A 20,531-nucleotide genomic window follows, 5' to 3' on the forward strand; every position below is an offset into this window, starting at 1 on the left:
AGGCTCTTTATGGGTTCATTGGTTACAGATAGGTTGCAGTGGCTTTCTCAGATATTGCTTTTTGTAGCAATGTGGTTTTGTTTGGTGGTGTAATTCAAGCTGCAGTCTAGTGTGTGGTATTTAAGAATAATAGCTGGCAGCTAGGGGCAGGGGCAGAGAAAAATTGGGAAGTGTGAAACGTGCCCTCTCCCAGCACACATTTACCTTCAGTGGTGGTGGACACACTGGTGAAGCTATCTCTTTCAGCCCATGCTCCCCATGCCCTAATAGGAAGAGATGCTGCTAAGTCTGCAACAGTACACTGAGAAGAAAGGTGGGGGTGAGAGATGACCTCCTCTCCATGTCCATTCCTGGGCTTTGGTGATGCCACCTTCAGTAGCTGGTGCCATGCTTGCATTTTCTTTGACCCAAGAGGGGCTTTGGTGAGCTGTGCTCCCCCTTCCCTTAGGGGCAGATAGTGCTGAAGGTTAGATCTCCAGGGAAAGCGGGGTCTGCCTCCATTCTACTTCTTGGAGCTGATGGGGCACTGTCCCCTAAATGGCCAAGGGAGCAGGCTGGGATACCAGGATTGACACATAGACTGGTTCCAGGTTGCAAAGCTGTCCCCAGCTACAAACCTCACCACCCAGGAGAAACCTTGGCTTCAGAAACTCTCCTCCTGCTCCAGACCGGTGACACGAAAAAGACTAATTCCAATGCCTACTGCTGGGGAACTCTCCGCATTCACCACTCAATTCTGACTGTGGGTGCCCTTCTGCCTTTCCAGAGCAAATGCTGCAAACTCTGGCCTGAGCTTAAAATGCCTGCTGTGGTCACCACTGCCAAGTGGCCAAACAATGTCTTTAAATGCTCAAAATGGTGTGATTTGTGGGTTTGTGGCTGAAGAGGATGGGGTCCCTCTCAGGCAAGTAGCATGGGCAAGAAGCTGTGGAGAGTGCAGTCCATTTACATCTCAGTCTCACAGCATTCTGTTGCAGGGTAGCAAGTACCCTCCCAGGGCTGTGTGGGTGCACCCATTCTCCCCCTTCATCCTTGGAACTGTGCAGCAGCTACAGCCACGTCTACAGATCCCAAGTATCTAGTCTCTCAAAGTGGCTTCCAGCTGAGTCTGCTCCAGGCTTGGATGCCTGTGGGATTCTGTGTGGTTTCCCTTTCTGGAGCAATGTTTCTGTGTGATCTTCAGGCAGCTCTGTATGTCAGACACGAGGCCCAAGTGGGTTGAGGGTTTCTCCTGTAGCCATGATCATTAAACCCTATTTCAGAGCTTTGGGGATTTCTCTCTTACTGTTTCCTTGCATCCATGAGCCTCTCACGCTCAGTCAGTTCCTAGCTGGGCCAGCTGTTTTAAATCCTCTCCTTACTTAATTCTGATGTTTCCTGTTTCTTCTCTGATGAATCCAAGCATTCTCTACTAGCTAATTTATTCAAAATATGACTATCTACTTTCTCTCTTTCTTTTTTTTTTGAGATGGAGTTTTGCTGTTGTTGCCTAGGCTGGAAGGCAATGGCATGATCTTGGCTCACCGCAACAACTATCTACTTTCTACTCTGGCTCTTCTCCATGGAGGAGGCACACAATACTTGTGTCTAGTCAGCCATCTTGATCTCTCTAATTTCTCTATTATTTCTGACAATTGCATGTGAATCTACAATTATCTCAAAATAAAAAGCTTAACTTTTTTCTCTTTACTATACTTCTGTTGAAGTTTAAAGACCTCATTATATACTGAATCTTATCCAAACTCTATTTCCTTCAACAGTTTAAAACCCCATGTGGTGCACACTTTGCCTTTGTCAGGCCTTTTAAAAATATTCCTGCCTGGTCTCAGGTGCTACAGGTAACCTAGGGAAACATATTAGAGTTCTCCTTCAGGATGGGAAACCTTCTTCTTGCCCCATATTTCTGGCTGGAGGACCAATAATGGACACCTCAGAGAATGGGAAAGTGATAGGGAGACTGTGGAAAAGATGAAGTTCAAAAGAGCTATCCCACAAAGTGGTTGATGAACTCCTGGGCTCAACTCTGAGTTTAGCATGTGTCAATCTTACCCTAAATAGCCTACCAAAGGCTTTGGGAATTTAATTATGGACCGGATCGCTGCCCATGTCCCAGACTGTCCACTGGACTTCACACACATAAAACAGATTCAAGTAATACAGTGAAGTCTTTGAGAACTGAACAGACCTGTAACCAAAGCCCACAAAAGGTGGGTTGAAACTTGCAGCCTTAACCTAACTAAATCAAATGCTTTTTTTAAAAAATAAAATCAAAATTATCATTAGAGTTTAAACAGGACCCAGAATCTCATAGCATAATATTTAAAATATCTAGGCTATGATTTAAAACTATTTAGAGAATGAAAAACCAGGAAAACCACAACTTGCAAGAGAGTAGAAATTAGACAAAACCCTGAGATAACATAGGTGTTGGAATTATCAAAGACTTAAAAACAGCTATTATAACTTATTGGTTTTCTATTGCTGCTATAACAAATTACCACAAATTTAGTGACTTAAACAATGCAAATTTATTATGTTGCACTTCTGGAGGTCAGAATTACAAAATGGATCTCAATGGGCTAAAATCAAGGTATTAGCAGGGCTGCATTGCCTTCTGTAAACTCTAGAGGAGAATCTGTTCCCTGGCCTTTTGAAGAGAGACTCTGTTTTCCTTGGCCTCTCCATTTTCAGAACAACATGAAGTAACATTGATCTAAATCTTTTTCACACTGCCATCTCTTTGGTTTTTCCTTTTCTGCCACTGTCTTCTACTTTTAAAAACTCTCATGATTACATTTGACTCACCTGTATAATTTAAGATACTCTTCCCATCTCAAGGTCAACTGATTAGCAAGCAGAATTACACCTTCAATCTTAATTCCCTTTTGCCATGTAACTTAACATATTCACAGGTTTTGGAGAAGAGGATATAGATATCTTATCCTTGTTCTTCAATAGGTAAAGTTTTCTTTCCTGTATGGCTTGTATCATAATTTTATGCTTTGTCTTTGATTTTTGGCAATTTGAATGTGAGATGCCTAGATGTAGATTTTTGGTATTTTTCCTGCCTGGTGCCTCTGAGCTTCCTGGATCTATGGCTTGGTGTCTGTTATTAGTTTTGGAAAAATTTCAGTCATTATTTCTTCAAATATTTCTTCTGTTCCTTTCTCTTTATTCTTTTGGTATTCCCATTATGTGTATTTATGCCTATTGTGTTTGTCCCACAGTTGTTGGATATTCTGTTCTTTTTTCATGCTTTCTCTCTTGTTTTTAGTTTGGGAAGTTTCTGTTGACATACTTTCAAGCTCTCTTATTTTTCACATGACTATGTTCAGTCTGTTCATGAATTCATCAAAGGTGTTCTTTATTCTGATACAGTGTTTTTTATTTCTAGCATTTCCTTTTGATTGTTTCTTAGAGTTGCCAAGTCTCTACATACATTACCCATCTGTTCCTGCTTGTTTTGTATTTTTTTATTAGAGCCCTAAGTATTAATACCTCAATCGTAGTTATTTTAAATTTCTGGTCTGATAATTTCAAAATCTCTACTATAACTAAGTTTTGTTCTGATGCTTGCATTGTCCCTTTAGACTGTATTTTTTTCTTCTTGTGTGCCTTGTAATTTTTATTGAAATCTGGATATGATATAGTTGGTAAACTGGAACTGAGATAGGCATTTAGTGTTGGCTTTTATGTTTATGTATTTAGGAGTTAGACTGTGTTTACTGTTTACTGTAGATATTGTGTCAGAGGCTACAATTTCCTCCAGTGTCCATGTTTATGTGTCTCCTAGAGACTTCATCCTTGGGTGTTTCTAGGGACTCCTTTTTAAGTAGGGTCTGAGGCTTGCAGTGCTTTTTGCTATAATTCTGTTTCTATACAGAATTCCTATTGAGTTGGTTGTAAGATGTGCAGGAGGGGAAGCATTCTGTAGTACGGTGATTTAGTCTCAGTATTTTAGTGAGCTTGTGCCCTTAAATTGTGACCTTCACAAGTGCTTGTCAGCTTCCTATTTTCCTATACCCACGTCTATCCTTAGGTGAATAAGAAGGCCAGATGGAGGCTGGGTTTGGGTATTTTCCTTACCCCAGATTGATCAGGTTTTGGTAAAACCCAACTTGGTTAGGCTCTAGTAACCTAGTTCCCCTTGTTCTCCTTGTTAAGGAGAACAGAGAGTTCTGGTACATTTAAAAATAGTGGCATCAGAACTAGAAAAAGAGAGAAAGGGTAGACTTAAATCAAAGCATATCAATAGAACACTAAATATAAATAGTCCAAACACATCAGTGAAAAAACAGCAACTGTCAGAATGTATAAAAAGAAGAAATCGGCCGGCCATAGTGGCTAACACCTGTAATCCCAGCACTTTGGGAGGCCAAGGCAGGCGGATCACGAGGTCAGAAGTTTGTGACCAGCCTGACCAACATGGTGAAAGAACATCTCTACTAAACACACACACACACACACACAAAATTAGCTGGGTGTGGTGGGGCGCACCTGTAATCCCAGCTACTCAGGAGGCTGAGGCAGGAGAATTGCTTGAACCTGGGAGGCGGAGGTTGCAGTGAGCCGAGATTGTGCCACTGCACTCCAGCCTGGGTGACAGAGAGAGACTCCATCTCGATTAAGAAAAAAAAGAAGAAGAAGAAGAAATCAGGCCGGGCTCAGTGGCTCAGGTCTGTAATCTTAGCACTTTGGGACGCTGAGGCTGGCAGATCCCTTAAGCCCAAGAGTTTAAGACCAGCCTGGGCAACATGGTAAAACCCCACCCGTACGAAAAATACAAAAATTAGCCAGGTGCTGGTGGCTCACACTACCTAGGTAGCTGAGGTGGGAGGATCACCTAAGCCTGGAGCCTGGTAGGTCAAGGATCCAGTGAGCTGTGATTGTGCCACTGCATTCCAGCCTAGGTGACAGAGTGAGACTCCGTATTAAAAAAAAAAAAAAAAAAAGAAAGAAAGAAAAGAAAAGAAAAGAAACCAACCATAAGCTAGCATCCATTTTAAATATAAAGGTACAGGTAGGCTAAAAGTAAAATGACAAAAATAGATATACCATGCAAATCCTAACCAAAATAATGCTTGTATGAATTTATTAATATCAGATAAAGTAGATTTCAGAACCAGGAAAATTACCAAGAATAAATAAGATCATTATGTAATGGTAAAAGTGACAGTTCACCCAAAATACATAACAACCAATACATGTGTGTACATCTAATAGCAGAGCTACAAAATGTTTGAAGAAAAGCATATATCAATAAAAAGAAAAGGAAAAATTCAGAATCATAGTCAACAACATTAACATTGTTCTTAGTAATTGATAAAATATGTAGAGAGAAAGTCAGTTTAGCAGGTTGAATGATGGCCCCCTAAAAATGTGTCTACCTGAAACCCCTGAATATGACCTACAGTAGTCCTCCTTAAATCTACTAAATATATATTCCAAGACCCCAGTGGATGCCTGAAACTGCAGATAGTACCAGATGCTATACAGTGTAAATGCTGTTTTTTTCTTATACATAGATATCTATGATAAAGTTTAATTTATAAATTAGGCACAGTAAGACATTAACAAAAATAACTAATATTAAAATAGAACAATTATAACAACGTACTGTAATGAAAGTTATATAAATATGGCTTCTCTGTCTGTCTCTTTCTCTCCCTCAAAATATCTTATTGTACTATACTTACCTATTTTTGGACCATGGTTGACCATGGGTAACTAAAACCATGAATAAGGATGTGTCACTATATTTAGAAAAACACTCTTTGATGATGTGAATAAGGGAAAGGGCTCAAGAAGAGATCATCCTGGATTAAGGGGGATCCTAAATCCAGTGACAACTGTCCTTTTAAGAGAAGAAAAGGGGAAAACACACACAGAGGGGAAGATTACATAAGAATGGAGGCAGAGATTGAAGTAAGCTGTCTACAAGCCAAGAAACACCAAGGATTACTGGAAACCACCAGGAGTTAGGAGAGATGTATGGAATATATTCTTCTGCAAAGCGTCTATAAGGAACCAACCCTGTTGACACCTTAATCTCTGACTTCTGGCCTCCAGAACTATGAGTGAATAAATTTATGTTCTTTTAAGTCACTAAATTTGTGATGCTTTGTGATGTCAGCCCCATGAAACTAATAGAGTCAGCAAAAATGTAGAAGAAGTAGAGAACACAATCCTTCAACTAAATCTGATTGACATTCATAAAACACTTTCTCCAACAGCAGTGGAATATACATTCTTTCCCAGTGCACATGAAACATGTACCACATTGTGCTCTGTTGTTTGCATTGTTGATATAGAAAATGATAATATGGTTTTTAAAAAGAAAAGTCAAGTGAGGGGATAGCAAAAGGAAAAACTCTAAAATTGAATCATGAAATGCTATGTATTGATTGCATCTAGTTAATTTTTAAGTCAGTGACTCCTAAAGAAAACCATCTGCTGGCAGCAGAGGAAGTCATACTACGTGGAAACCAATTCTGAAGATTCCATAACTGAAAACCAGTTAGTATTGATTTTTGATATTTAATTTATCACACTGAAAGATGTAAAATAAGCCATAATAATTTATATTGAAAAGCAAGCCCTATTGTTTGCTGATGATATTTTCTTTTCCCTTTCAATATTTCAGTTCTTGTTCAGCTTGGAAAACCATATTATCCTGAACCAAGGGAACATCTTCAAAAAATATTCACACTCTGAAACACCACTGTGTCCAGCAGTTTCACCAAAAGAGACTGAACTTAGAATAAAGGACATTATGGAGAAACTAGACCAGCAGATCCCACCCAGACCTTTCACCCATGTGAATACCACCACCAGTGCCACACACAGCACAGCCACCATCCTCAACCCTCAAGATATGTACTGCAGAGGGGATCAGCTGGACATCCTTCTGGAGGTGAGGGACCACTTGGGACGCAGGAAGCAATATGGTGGGGATTTCCTGAGGGCCAGGATATACTCCCCAGCCCTAATGGCAGGTGCTTCGGGAAAGGTGACTGACTTCAACAACGGCACCTACCTGGTCAGCTTCACTCTGTTCTGGGAGGGCCAGGTCTCCCTGTCTCTGCTGCTCATCCACCCCAGTGAAGGGGTGTCAGCTCTCTGGAGGGCAAGGAATCAAGGATGTGATAGGATCATCTTCATTGGCCTGTTTGCCAACAGAAGCTCCAATGTCTTCACTGAATGTGGCCTGACCCTAAACACAAATGCTGAACTGTGCCAGTACATGGATGACAGAGACCAAGAAGCCTTCTACTGTGTGAGGCCTCAACATATGCCCTGTGAGGCCTTGACCCACATGACCACTAGGACAAGAAATATTTCCTATCTTAGCAAGGAAGAATGGAGCCTTTTCCACAGGTAAAGAGGCTTTCAAATACAATAATAGATAAAAAGAGGTATCCGACCAAACTCTGCCTAGTAGTTTTGCCTAATCACACTTTTGTGTCATGTCAGTTATGTTGACTAAATTATAATTAGGTCCTCAGAGTCAGTTCAGCTTGGAGTGTGTTCACAGGGATCCATACAAGTCACCCCTAGAACTATTTGCTGACAGGAGTATAACCAGTGAAGCACTTAATATAGACCTATAGTTCTCCATGGTTTGCAATACTTCCAGGTTCAGTAATTTTTTATAGACCAGTATTTTCTATAATGTGTTCCAGGGAATACTAATCCTATAGACTATTAATAGATGCTGCACAATAAAAAAGTGGTGAATGATATCATTGTTCAGTCGAGCTTTACCCCTTACATGCAGTGAACCATCAAGCTCTATACATTATACCTCCCAACTATCTCCTGAACCCAGCCATTTCTGTCTACCACCATTGCCTCTATCCTTGTATAACCTGCCATCATACCTCAGATCATTGCAACAATCCCCATTCTCTGTCCTCAGTCCTGTTTCTTCCAATCTATTCTCCACACTGCACCTAGACTAATGTTTTTGAAATGCAGTTATGTCTTTTACTATTTCCTCCTTAAAAGCTTTAAGATGACCCCACAGCTCTAAGGGTGAAATTTAAACTCTTTAATATATTTACAAGGACTTTCCTCCCTTGGCAGCCTCTTGTCTCACTTTTATGCTGCCTTGCCCTCTGTCCATCAATGGAACTCCTTTTATTTAACAAATGGACCATGTCCTCTCACCTCTGGCATTTCACAAGCTTTGGTTTACACATCATTTCCTCTAGGAAACTTTCTATCTCCCTGAGTGAAGTTCTAGTCCTATATTCTTCCTTAGCATTTTGTTCTTCCCCAACATAATTCTTATTACATTATTAATTTTCCAATTTATTTTTAATATCCTCTGTTAAGTTGTAAGCTCTGCAGAACATTAAGTGTCAATTACTTTTTACCATTCATTCATTTTTTTTTTTTTGAGACCAAGTCTCTCTCTGTCACCCAGGCTGGAGTGCAGTGGTGCGATCTCGGCTCACTGCAACCTCCGCCTCCTGGGTACAAGGAATTCTACTGCCTCAGCCTCTTGAGTAGCTGGGACCACAGGCGCCTGCCACCACACCTGGCTAATTTTTGTATCTTTAGTAGAGACAGGGTTTTACCATGTTGGCCAGGCTGGTATTGAACTCCCCAACTCAGGTGATCCACCCACTTCAGCCTCCCAAAATGCTGGGATTGTAGGCATGAGTCATCACGCCCAGCCCATTCTTTCAATTTATAAGTAGTCAGCACTTTCTGTATTCCAGACACAGCACTAGGTGTTAGGAATTAACATTCTAGTGGGATAGAAGGACAAAAAGTAAATAAACAGATTTGTCTTTTACTATTTCCTCCTTAAAAGCTTTAAGATGACCCCACGGCTCTAAGGGTGAAATTTAAACTCTTTTAATATTAAAACTCTTTAACATGAAGGTCATAAGAGTAACAGTTTCAATCGTGATGGTTGATGCTATTTTAAAACGGTGTCAGGTAAGGCTTGTCTTGAGCAGCAACCTGAGTTAAGTGAGGGAGTAAGTCATGTGAATTTTTGGGAAATAGCATTCTCAAGAGAAGGAATGGGACCTGAGGCAAGAGCATGTTGGAATGTTCTAGGAACCATGGTTGGGGTGGAGTGCAGAAAGGCTGGAACGCAGGAAGTGAGGGAGAGAGAAGATGAGATAGGTAGGCAGGGCCTTAGAAGTCATCTATGTCTGTCAGGAAGTCATTCAGGGCCAGTATTTTGTCTCACAGGCCCAGCACAATGCCTGACACTGAGAAAGTTCTGAATAACTATTTGTTGAATAAAAAAAAATAAGTAAAATAATACAATCTGGAGAAATAATTAAAGTTAAGTTGGTTTCTTTGCAGCAAGACTTCTCAGAAACTTTAATATGTATCCCTTCAAGCAAGAATAGAGCATACAGCATTTCCCAAATTTATTTGGCCACAGACCACTTATTTTATGGATCATTTAAAGAGACTTTGGTTCCCCAGTTTGGGAGCTGCTGCCATAGAAAGGCTTTAGTTTTCTGATATGTCTTCAGAGGGCAAATTTCCAGGATAGCACAATATCCTGGAAATTCAAGTTCAAATCCAATTTAAGCATTATGATGACACAGAGAGCTGGGCACAACTGACCCTACATCACTACAGGCTCTCCCTTTCACCCCTACATCACCTTCACTTCTTTACATTTTCCTGATCAATGTATAGAAAAATCTCTTTATCCCCTATGGCTCAGCTAAAAGAAGCTGGGATTTTAAAAATAAATTTTTATGAAGCAAAGGAAAAATGATCATGGAGACATAAAGGTCTTCCTGTCTTGAAGGTCTCAGAATTATGTCTTAAGTCTAAGGGTGGACTTAAGATTCTATACTCTATATGTTTTATATGTGCCTGATTCTATATTCCCTGTTGGCTACAGCTGGATCCCTCTTGAGGTGGTCCTCATTGAAGCCTGGATTGGAGGTACCATCCTTGCACAGTTGCTGGCTGTGTCTCAGGAAATCCAAAGTCCCTAGTCTGGCAGACTGGCACATACTTTGGGTCCTAATCAGGCTTCTCAATGGGGCTGTGCTCATGACAGTAATCATGATAATAAGCTGCTTTATTTCCAAATAGACATAAGTCCTTCCCAGATCCCCTGCTCTATTCAAACTGTTAAGTTTTTTTCCCCTACTGCATGGAAATAGAGATTTCAGTCTCCTTACAGGTGATGTAGTGCATATGCAAGGAACAGCTGATTACACATCCAAGAAGTCTCATGGACCATTCTATTGCTAAGCTCTAGGGCCCTTTCCTAGACCCAAGCCGAGTTCTTTGACATCTTTCCTTCTCATGAATACAGGGACTAAGCCAGTTTCTGTTTCATTTGTAACATAGTACCGTTAACCCTTGAACGACCCGGATTTGAACTGCACAAATCCACTTATATTCAAAGCATTATCAATCAAATGTGGATCAAAAATATAATATTCACAGGATGAAAAACCTACATATATGGAGAGCTGACTTTTCACATATTTGGGTTCCATGGGGCTGAATGCAGGACTTGAGCATATGCTGATTTTTGTAGATGTGGTGGGGGTCCTGGAACCAATCTCCCACATATACTGAGGGATGACTGTAAATATATTTTCCCACTTGAGTTCTCTCTCCCAACCTTGGCTGAAGAATCAGAAATGTTACTTCCTAGGATATTTATTTCTTCAAATTAAAAAAGTCTTTTTCTTTTTAAGAGTTTTGTGGATAATCATGATAAAAACATAAATGAAGAGTTAACATAGGGGAAGATATCACATAGGTAACACAGTTGTTCAATATTCTATTAGTTTCTATTATGGTCTAATTAATTATAGACCCCTTTTTAAAATTTAATGCACATGCAAAATTGCAAAAACAGAAGACATTAAAATGAATTCCTTTATAACATTAATACATGGCTTTAATCCTAATTTTAATGTAGCATCAAATTTTTCTTTGGTAACCAAATGTACAAGGTAGCCAGGTCTCAATCTCTTTTGTTATCCTCAGCCTTACCTGAGAAAGGTATGGGAGAATAGAGGTTTGGTCAGATTAAATTTCTTAAAGACAAATCTTACTCTTGTGCCAAAAATAGGTCTGATGGGATCCTCAGTAATAATAATCATTGCAATGATTTGTTGAGCACCTACTATATGCCAACCTTTATGTTAGATGCCTCCCTTATATTATACTATTAATGCTCAGTAAAACACTCTGGAGTGACTATTATTATGCTCATTTTGAAGATGAGAAAATTTAGGCATATTAAATAGGTTGGCCAAAGTCACATATCCAGTTGAATTGCAGAATCAGAACGGGATTCCCAATCGATCTTATTCTAAAGTCAATGGGCCATAGTGCTGTCTCCCATGACTCCACCACTCCATGCAGCCATCATGCCCAGCCACCCTGACCTCTCTTCAGTCCTCTGGCCTTCTTAATGAAGGGGATATTATCCTCACTTGACCCAAAAACTCATTTCCTGAGATTCAGGCAGTTCTTCTCAATCTTAGAAAGGGCTTTCTCTATCCCTCTTGAAGGTTTCTGTGGCTCTGGCTCTGAAAGGGCCTACCTTCCCCCAGATGGATTTCATTCTGATAGAGTGAATTCAATTTGGCCAGACATAGTCACCATAGTCATTGGGACTGATACCTTGAGACAAAGCTCACTGTGCTGGGCACTTGAAATATTGTAGTGAATAATATTGACTTGATTCCTATCTGAGGGAGATAACAGACTATGAAAAATAGACTCCTGGGAACTCAAGAAGGTGAAGAGTAGATGAAGATGAAGCTGGAAATGTAGACACTCATAGGAGATTTTTATACCAGTTAGGGAGCTTTTTCTGTAGGCTGAGGACAGAAAGTCATGGGAACATTTTACATAGGGGAATAAAACAGGTAGCATATGGTTTGTATTTAGGTGGGATAAACCAAAAGGGCAGAAAGATAGTATTATAATAATTTAGGACAGAGTTCTCAAAGTAATGCCCCTAGACCACTGGCTTTGGGTTAGCCCAAGAGCTTGTTATTATAGAAATCCAAATTCTTGAGAATTTGCCCCATAACTATTGAATCAGAAATTCTGGGTGTGAGGCTCAGCAATTGGAGTTGTAATAAAGTACTGCAGGTAATTCTGATGCACACTCAAGTTTGAGAAGCACTAGCCTAGGAAAAGGTTGATGAGGGCCTGAATTACTACAGGTGGAAAATGTGGAGAGGGTAGTTTGTGGTAGAGAGCCATTTAGAAGGTAAAAAGAAGGATAGATAGATAGATAGACAGACAGACAGACAGATGTTAGATAGATTTGATGGATTGCATGTGGAGGGTGAGTGACTTTCTCTGGATCTCTAGATTCCCTGCCATTAGCAGAGGAACAGCTTTCCAGAATCCTGACCTATTTACTTCCCCAGGATATCTTAAATATATCAAAATAAGGGGGGGGGAAAGGCATTTGGAGAAGAGTGGTTTAATCCATCTAAACCAGTGATTCCTACTTTATTATCTGGGCGGATATTAAGCTAATTTATTTTCCCATTTCTTGCAGGTCCAACATAGGAGTTGAAATGATGAAGAACTTTACCCCCATTGAGGTTGTACCATGTAACAGTAAGTCTGGAGTGTTGTTGCCTGCCATGATCACAATTTATCCATGGAAAGGACATGCTTACTTAGAGATATTTATTCCACATTAACCATTTGATCTCTCATTTCCTAGGACAAATTACATCAACCACCTTGGGTTTTAGAGAAGGGATTTTATTCTTGGAAATTATTTTCATATCGATTTAAACCAATTTTCATCCCAAGTCAGATATAAAAGGCTAGGGAAACCATTAACTTCAGTGGCACTGCCTCAAAATGTACAGGCTATTTGTATTTAAATTTGAGATTTATTCCTCCAGAGCCAATGATCAGGTGCTGGTGCTATGTGAAAAACGTCTCAGATGAGCTGCACAGATTCAGAGTGAGGACATTTCTTTGGTGATTTCTAATTTCTCATTTAGCCAAGCCATCTTACTTGAAGTTCTATGAACTAGAAATTTCTGTGAATTTTTTCTCAGTTTAATCATATGAACTTTAGTGGCCAACACAAAACCATTTCACTCATAGAAGTGATGTTTCTGCTACACTGGAAATGAAGTGAATTTCAAAATTAAAGTAAAGCAAAGGACTTCCATTATAACATTCAACGGGGTGTACCATTACTGATTACCCCTTTTTCATGCATTTAGCAAATGTTTATTGAGGTCCTACTGTACAAAGAACTTTGCTAAACCCGGTGGAGACTTTTACACACCCGACTTTTACACTGAAGAAAGTTCTTAGATTCTTGAGGCAATTTGAATGTTCGTAACACCTCTTTTATTTCCCTCTTGCCTGGACAGTAATTTCTAGTAAAGTCAGGCAGTTTCTTGGAAGATAGTACCAGACTGTAATTTTTGGAGCCACTTACAAATCTGATGTTATTCAATACGAATAAATGTAAGTTCCTCAATGTGTACCCCATATCCCAACAATGCAGGTAGATGACAAAGAAGATGTGCATTTTTTTGGGGGGGCGGTTCTTTTTATTTTATTTTTAATTTTTTTTAAAATTTTATTATTATTATTATACTTTAAGTTTTAGGGTACATGTGCACAATGTGCAGGTTAGTTACATATGTATACATGTGCCATGCTGGTGTGCTGCACCCATTAACTCGTCATTTAGCATTAGGTATATCTCCTAATGCTATCCCTCCCCCCTCACCCCACCCCACACATGCACACCTGTGTTTATTGCAGCACTATTCACAATAGCAAAGACTTGGAACCAACCCAAATGTCCAACAATGATAGACTGGATTAAGAAAACGTGGCACATATACACCATGGAATACTATGCATCCATAAAAAATGATGAGTTCGTGTCCTTTGTAGGGACATGGATGAAATTGGAAATCATCATTCTCAGTAAACTAGCACAAGGACAAAAAGCCAAACACCGCATGTTCTCACTCATAGATGGGAATTGAACAATGAGAACACATGGACACAGGAAGGGGAATATCACGCTCTGGAGAAAATGTGCATTTTAAGTGGTGAATATAGAAGTGGCCTCAGAAACTTACCTGGGGAAAAACTCAATAGGAGTCAGTAAATACAGTTTAGGCTATTTTAATAGAGGAGTGTACAGAACAGGGAGGTCATGATCCTACTTTTTTCTGTGTTAGATCACACTGAGAATATTACATTCAGTTCTAGACACGACAATTAAGATTTAAGGATTTTAAAAAAATTATTAGCCAGAGAAGATGATTCTGGGACACACAAAATAAACAATGTGTGACATTCATTTCATAAACACATTCAAGCTTCTTTTCCTGGATAAGTAGTTTGAGGAAGATGAGATTTACAATTCAGCAAGGCCAATGTCATTGGTGTAATATTTGGCAGGGCCACTGTGCCCTGCTATTTCACGGCCACACATTTCCTCCTGACTCTGGCTGGCTGTTCCACAGCAGCGTGGCTCTGGGGACAAGGTGGAGCCCAGGGACACATTGCAAATGCACAAGAGTCAACAGATCCCCACTCCAAGAAAAACTATTCAAGAAAAGCTATTTAATTCACCCTTTTAACATGATCTTATTAAATAAATATTTGTGGAAGAGAGGAGGGTAAAATAGAGCTGAAGAGAAAGGGGGAAGAAAAAGAGGAAAAGGAAGGCAAAAATGAGAAACATTTTTCCAAAATAATTTGTGGTAATAAAAATTACTTAATCTGGAAATTTGTATTGCCAGAGAGCGAGAACATAAAAAAGAACTGCCAGATTGGAATGAAGACTCCTTTCCCCAGTGGTTATACTTTGAAAAAAATGTGGATTACAGCATTTTGTAAACAGATCAAGTTCAATGAAACAAAAAATATAAATGACTGCTTGGCAAGAAAACTTATTTATCTCATGGGAGATTCAACACTGCGTCAGTGGATTTACTACTTACAAAAAGCTGTGAAAAGTATGTATTTAATTTATATTTTGAAATTCTATTTGACTTTTGAGGGTTTTGAAATAATAATTAGAATTATTTGCTTTTCTTTTCTAATATTTATTTTATTTATTTTTTTAAAATTTGCCTAACTTTGGGCTTTGGGCTTTTAATAAAAAGTTAAATTTTGTCTTTTCCTTCACAAATGTTAATATTTTTCTTCCTATTCATGTATTCTCATAACAAGTTCAATATTTTGTTAAGATTGTAATGCACCTGGTAAAATTATCCACCCTACATAGGCAATAATGCTTAGTTAGAAGTGATCTTGGTTAAAATTTTATACATGTTGTGTGCAGTTTAAAGTTATATCATTTTCCTTTTGTTAAAATATTTATTGATTTGTCTTTCATCAGCCCTAAAATATTTTGATCATCATGGAGCTGGGATCTTTAAAACATATGTTCTTCTGGATGTTGAAAGACATATTTTGATTCAGTGGAAAAAACATGGTCATCCATTTGTTACCAAAAAGTTATTCTCAGTGAAAGATGAAAACTATATCCCACGGGAAATTGACCGGGTAGCAGGAGACAAAAACACAGCCATTGTCATTACCCTCGGCCAACACTTCAGACCCTTTCCCATCAACATTTTCATCCGTAGGGCCATCAATATTCAAAAGGCCATTGAACGTCTATTCTTGCGAAGCCCGGAGACCAAGGTGATACTTAAAACTGAAAATACCAGAGAGATACAACAAAATGCAGAGATGTTCAGTGACTTTCATGGCTATATTCAGAATCTTATCATAAGAGATATTTTTGTGGATCTTAATGTGGGTATTATTGATGCCTGGGACATGACGATTGCATATTGCACCAACAATGCCCATCCACCGGATTATGTGATTCAAAATCAGATTGGCATGTTCTTAAACTATATTTGTTAGAGGAAAAATACAAAAATAGCACTAGCCACTTTCTATAGATGATCTCACATATACAGCGAAGATAGTTTAATGCAATCCAAGTTTTGAGGAAATCATTTACCATTTAAGCCATTTTATTATTTTATTTATTTTTGAGATAGAATTTTGCTCTTGTTGCCCAGACAGGAGTGCAATGATGTGATCTTGGCTGACTGCAACCTCCACCTCCAAGGTTCAAGCGATTCTCCTGCCTCAGCCTCCCAAGTAGCTGGGATTACAGGTGCCCACCACCATGCCCAGCTGATTTTTGTATTTTTTAGTAGAGATGGGGTTTCACTATCTGGTTGGCCAGGCTGGTCTCGAACTCCTGACCTTAGGTGATCTGCCCATCTCGGCCTCCCAAAATGCTGGGATTACAGGCGTGAGCCACCATGCCCGGCATTATTTTATTTTATTTTTCGAGACAGTCTCACTTTGTCACCAAGACTGGAGTGCAGTGGCATGATCTCAGCTCATTGCAACCTCTGCCTCCTGGGTTCAAGCAATTCTCCTGACTCAGCCTCCCACATAGCTGGGATCACCAGCCTGCAGCACCACACCTGGCTATAAACCATTTTAAGCGTACAATTCAGTGATATTAAGTAATTTACAATGCTGTGAAACCCTCATCATGATCCATCTGTGGCACATTTTTAACATTCCAAAAAGAAACTTGGTACCTATTAAACAATAACTCCCCATTAGCTCCTGTCCTTGGCCCATGGCAACCGCCATTGTATTTTCTGTCCTTCTGAATTTGACTATTTTAGGTAGCTCATATAAGTGGGAACATGCAGCATTTGTCCTTTTCTGTATGGCTTATTTCACTTAGCATATGTCTTTATGGTTCATCCATATTGTAGCATTTGTCAGAATTTTCCTTCATTTTTAAGACTGAATAATATTCTGTTGTACGTATGTACTACGTTTTGTTTATCCATTCATTTGTTGATCGACATTTGGGTTGTTTCCCCTTTTGGCTACTGTAAATAGTGCTGCTAGGAAGAGAAAACCAAATTTAAAGGCATGTCTCCAGTGCTGAGCATGATGATTGAATAGCAAATCATCATCACCCATAATTTGAAGACATGTGCAGCCCAGAAATGCATAGATTAAATGATTCAAGTTTAGAGAAAATGTGACGTATACAGGAAAACTTAGTGGGATCATAATAGCAGTCTTCTTGCTTAGGAAAATTATTTGGAACTTAGTAACCAGTTGTTCTCTAGATTCCAGTAAGAATCACGGATCACACTTCAAAACCCACAGGCTCATTGAGAGAAAACAACTTAGCATTATGTTAACGTACAGGCCCCAAAACCCTGATTCTTGGATATCCAAAAATATGATTTGGGATCCCCTCCAGAGGGCCTCAAATGACAAATTTTGTCTCTAAATCTTCCTCTCATTAGAAAGATATACACCCTTTCTATTAATATACTCTAGGTCTCAAGAGTGGGAATATTGTTATTAAGGATACTTCCCCTCTTAGGACTGTGTTTCTTAGTTAGAGGAAGTGAAGTTATAATGCTGTAACATCAGTACAAAGTTTGGGTCATCGGGAGGTGGAGGTTGCAGTGAGCCAAGATTGCAACACCACACTCCAGCCTGGGTGACAGAGAGAGACTCCATCTCAAAAAAAAAAAAAAAAAAAAAGAAAGAAAAGAAAAGAAAAGTCTAGGTCATAAGTCTAGGTCATACACCTTAGCACTAGGCTTCTCTAAGTACGGAACTCATGTTAGAAATTTCTTCCTTGTATCAAGCTACTTATTGGTTCTAATTCCTCCTTTAGGAAACTTTGAAAGTAAATTTAATTATTCTTCCAACCATTGCAATGTTAATTGCTTAAATGAGTTATCATTTTCCCACCAAGACCACCTCAAATTCCTTCAACCTAGTTCTGATATGATATAGTTTCGAGTTTTCTTACCTTCTCTTCACATGCACTGAAGTTTGTCTATATCACTCTACAACTCACTCTACAATGTGCCTTCTTCCTCATCTCTCACCTCAACAAATTGAATGTTTTAATTTAAATGTGATCCATTAGCCCCTATAAAAGAGGGTCTATTATTTCTCTTGTTCTAGAATTGCACTGTACAACACAATAGCCATTAGTTGCATAGGGCTATTTAAATTTAAATTAAATTAAGTAAAAAATTAGTTCCTCAGTTGCACTATTCACATTTCAAGTGTTCAATAGCCACATGGAGCTAGTGGTACTGTACAGATAGCACAACATGTGCTTGCATTCTTCTCTAGAAAGTATTTTTTAATGTTTTGTCATTGTAATTCGTTGTATTTTTAAAAGCAAATTCCATAATGCCTTATCATTTTTCGTGGTGAGTAAAAAACAAAAATATCACCAAATGTTGGTAAGTGTCAAGTCTCTGATTTTTAAGCCATTTACTTCTTGTTTATTTTTTAAAGAAATTCTGGTATGTAAATATTTCAAAATGTTTTGGCTTAAAGTGATAGCTTCATGTTATTGCAGATAATGACTATATTGCTAATATACAAGACTTGAGCAAGCCATTTGAAATCATAGAAATGTTCTCTATTGCTATTATCAAACCTCTTTCAAAAACCCATTTATGCACAATGGAACGAAACAAAACTAGAAATCAATATCAGAGGCCGGGCACGGTGGCTTGCGCTTGTAATTCCAGCACTTTGGGAGCCAAAGCAGGCGGATCATTAGGTCAGGAGTTTGAGACCAGCTTGGCCAACATGGTGAAACCCTGTTTCTACTAATAATATAAAATAGCTGGGCATGGTGGCACATGCCTGTAGACCCAGCTACTTGGGAGGCTGAAGCAGGAGAATTGCTTGAACCCGGGAGGCGGAGGTTGCAGTGAGCCGAGATCATGCCACTTCACTCCAGCCTGGGTGACAGAGCGAGACTCCGTCTCAAAAAAAGAAAACGAAAAAAAAAAAAAAAAGAAATCAATAGTAGAAAGAAAATAGGAAAATCCATAAATATTTAGAAATTAAACATTGCACTATTAAACAGCCTATCAGTCAAAGAAGAACACACGAGGGGATTTAGGAAGTATCTGGAGACAAGTGAAAACAAACATACAACACATTAAAACTTATGGGATGCAGTAAAAGTGGCACTAATAGGGAAGTTCATAGCAATAAATGCTTACATGAAAAAAGAAAAATGTTTGCAAATAAACAGCCTAACTCTGCCCTTCAAGGAACTAGAAAAAGAAGAACAAACCAAGCCCAAAGTCAGCAGAAGGAAGGGAATAATAAAGATTAGAACAGAGATAAAGGAAATAAAGTAAAGCATAAACCATAGAGAAGATCAACAAAACTAAGAGTTGGTTTTTCAAAAAGATCAAAAATTTAACAAATTCATAGCTAGACTAAGAAAAATAGGGAAGACTCAAATAGTTAAAATTGTAAATGGGCAATGAGACATTAAAATGGATGTCACAGAAATAAAAAAGATTTCAAGAGACTGCTATGAACAACTGTACACTAACAAATTGTATAACCTAGAAGAAATTGATAAATTCATAGCAACATACAACCTACGAAGACTGAATCATAAAGAAATAAGAAATTTGAACAGACCTATAACTGAGAGGACATTGAAACAGTAATCAAAAACCTTTCAGTAATAACAACAACAATAAAAAGCCTAGGCCCAGATGGCTTCAGTGGAGAATTCTACTAAACATTTAAAGAGGAATTAACACCAATCCTCAAACTCTCCCAAAGAATAAGAGGAAGGAATTCCCCAAACTCATTCTATGAGGCAAGTATTACCCTGACACCAAGACAAAGACAAGAAAAGAAAACTACAGGCCAATATCCCTGATAAGCATAGATGCAAAAACCCTAAAAAGAAGGAATACTAGTAAACCAAATTCAATAGCACATTAAAAGCATCATATACCATGACCAAATGGCAATTATACCTGGAATACAAGGATGGCTCAACATATGAAAATCAGTCAATATAATGTGCCACATTAACAAAATAAGGAACAAAAACTACATGATCATCTCAGTTGATGCAGAAAAAGCATTTGACAAAATTTAACATCCTTTCATGATAAAAACATTCAATAAACTATGAATAGAGGGAAACTATCTCAACACAATAAAAGCCATATACGAAAAGCCCACGGTTAATACCATATGCAACTAGGAACAACTGTTTTTCCTCTATGATCAGGAACAAAGCAAAGATGCCCATCCTTACCACTACTATTCAACATAGTACTGAAATTTCCAGCCAGAGCAATTAAGAGAAAACAAAACAAAAACATTTTGTTATATATAGCATATAACAAAAAAAAAGAAATAAAAGACACACAATTGGAAAAGCAGAAGTAAATTCTCTCTGTTCACAGATGACATAATCTTATATTTAGAAAATCTTAAAGATTCTGCACAGAACTTGTTAGAACTAGGAAATGGATTCAGCAAAGTTTCAGCACACAAAATCAACACTCAAAAATCAGTTGCATTTCTATACCAATGACCAATTCAAAAAGGAAATTAAGAAAACAATCCCATTTCTTATAACACCAAAAAGGATAAAATAGCTAGCAATATACTTAAGGGGATGAAAGACCAAAAAGTATAAAACA

The 20,531-nt window shown here is 38.5% G+C and overlaps 1 protein-coding gene across 1 annotated transcript in view; it reads left to right on the forward strand.

The window, feature by feature from the left end:
* LOC129007313 (NXPE family member 2) overlaps window positions 1-15,995 on the forward strand; it is a 28,841-nt gene extending 12,846 nt beyond the window's left edge. The window contains exons 3-6 of the mRNA XM_054438038.2: window positions 6,644-7,377; window positions 12,530-12,591; window positions 14,766-14,981; window positions 15,368-15,995. Of these exons, the coding sequence (XP_054294013.2) occupies window positions 6,644-7,377; window positions 12,530-12,591; window positions 14,766-14,981; window positions 15,368-15,903 (1,548 nt within the window). The 3' untranslated portion in view covers window positions 15,904-15,995. The remainder of the gene's footprint in view (window positions 1-6,643; window positions 7,378-12,529; window positions 12,592-14,765; window positions 14,982-15,367) is intronic.
* The last annotated feature ends 4,536 nt before the right edge of the window (window positions 15,996-20,531 follow it).

Source organism: Pongo pygmaeus, chromosome 9 (genome assembly GCF_028885625.2).
Source record: "Pongo pygmaeus isolate AG05252 chromosome 9, NHGRI_mPonPyg2-v2.0_pri, whole genome shotgun sequence".
NCBI lineage: Eukaryota > Metazoa > Chordata > Mammalia > Primates > Hominidae > Pongo > Pongo pygmaeus.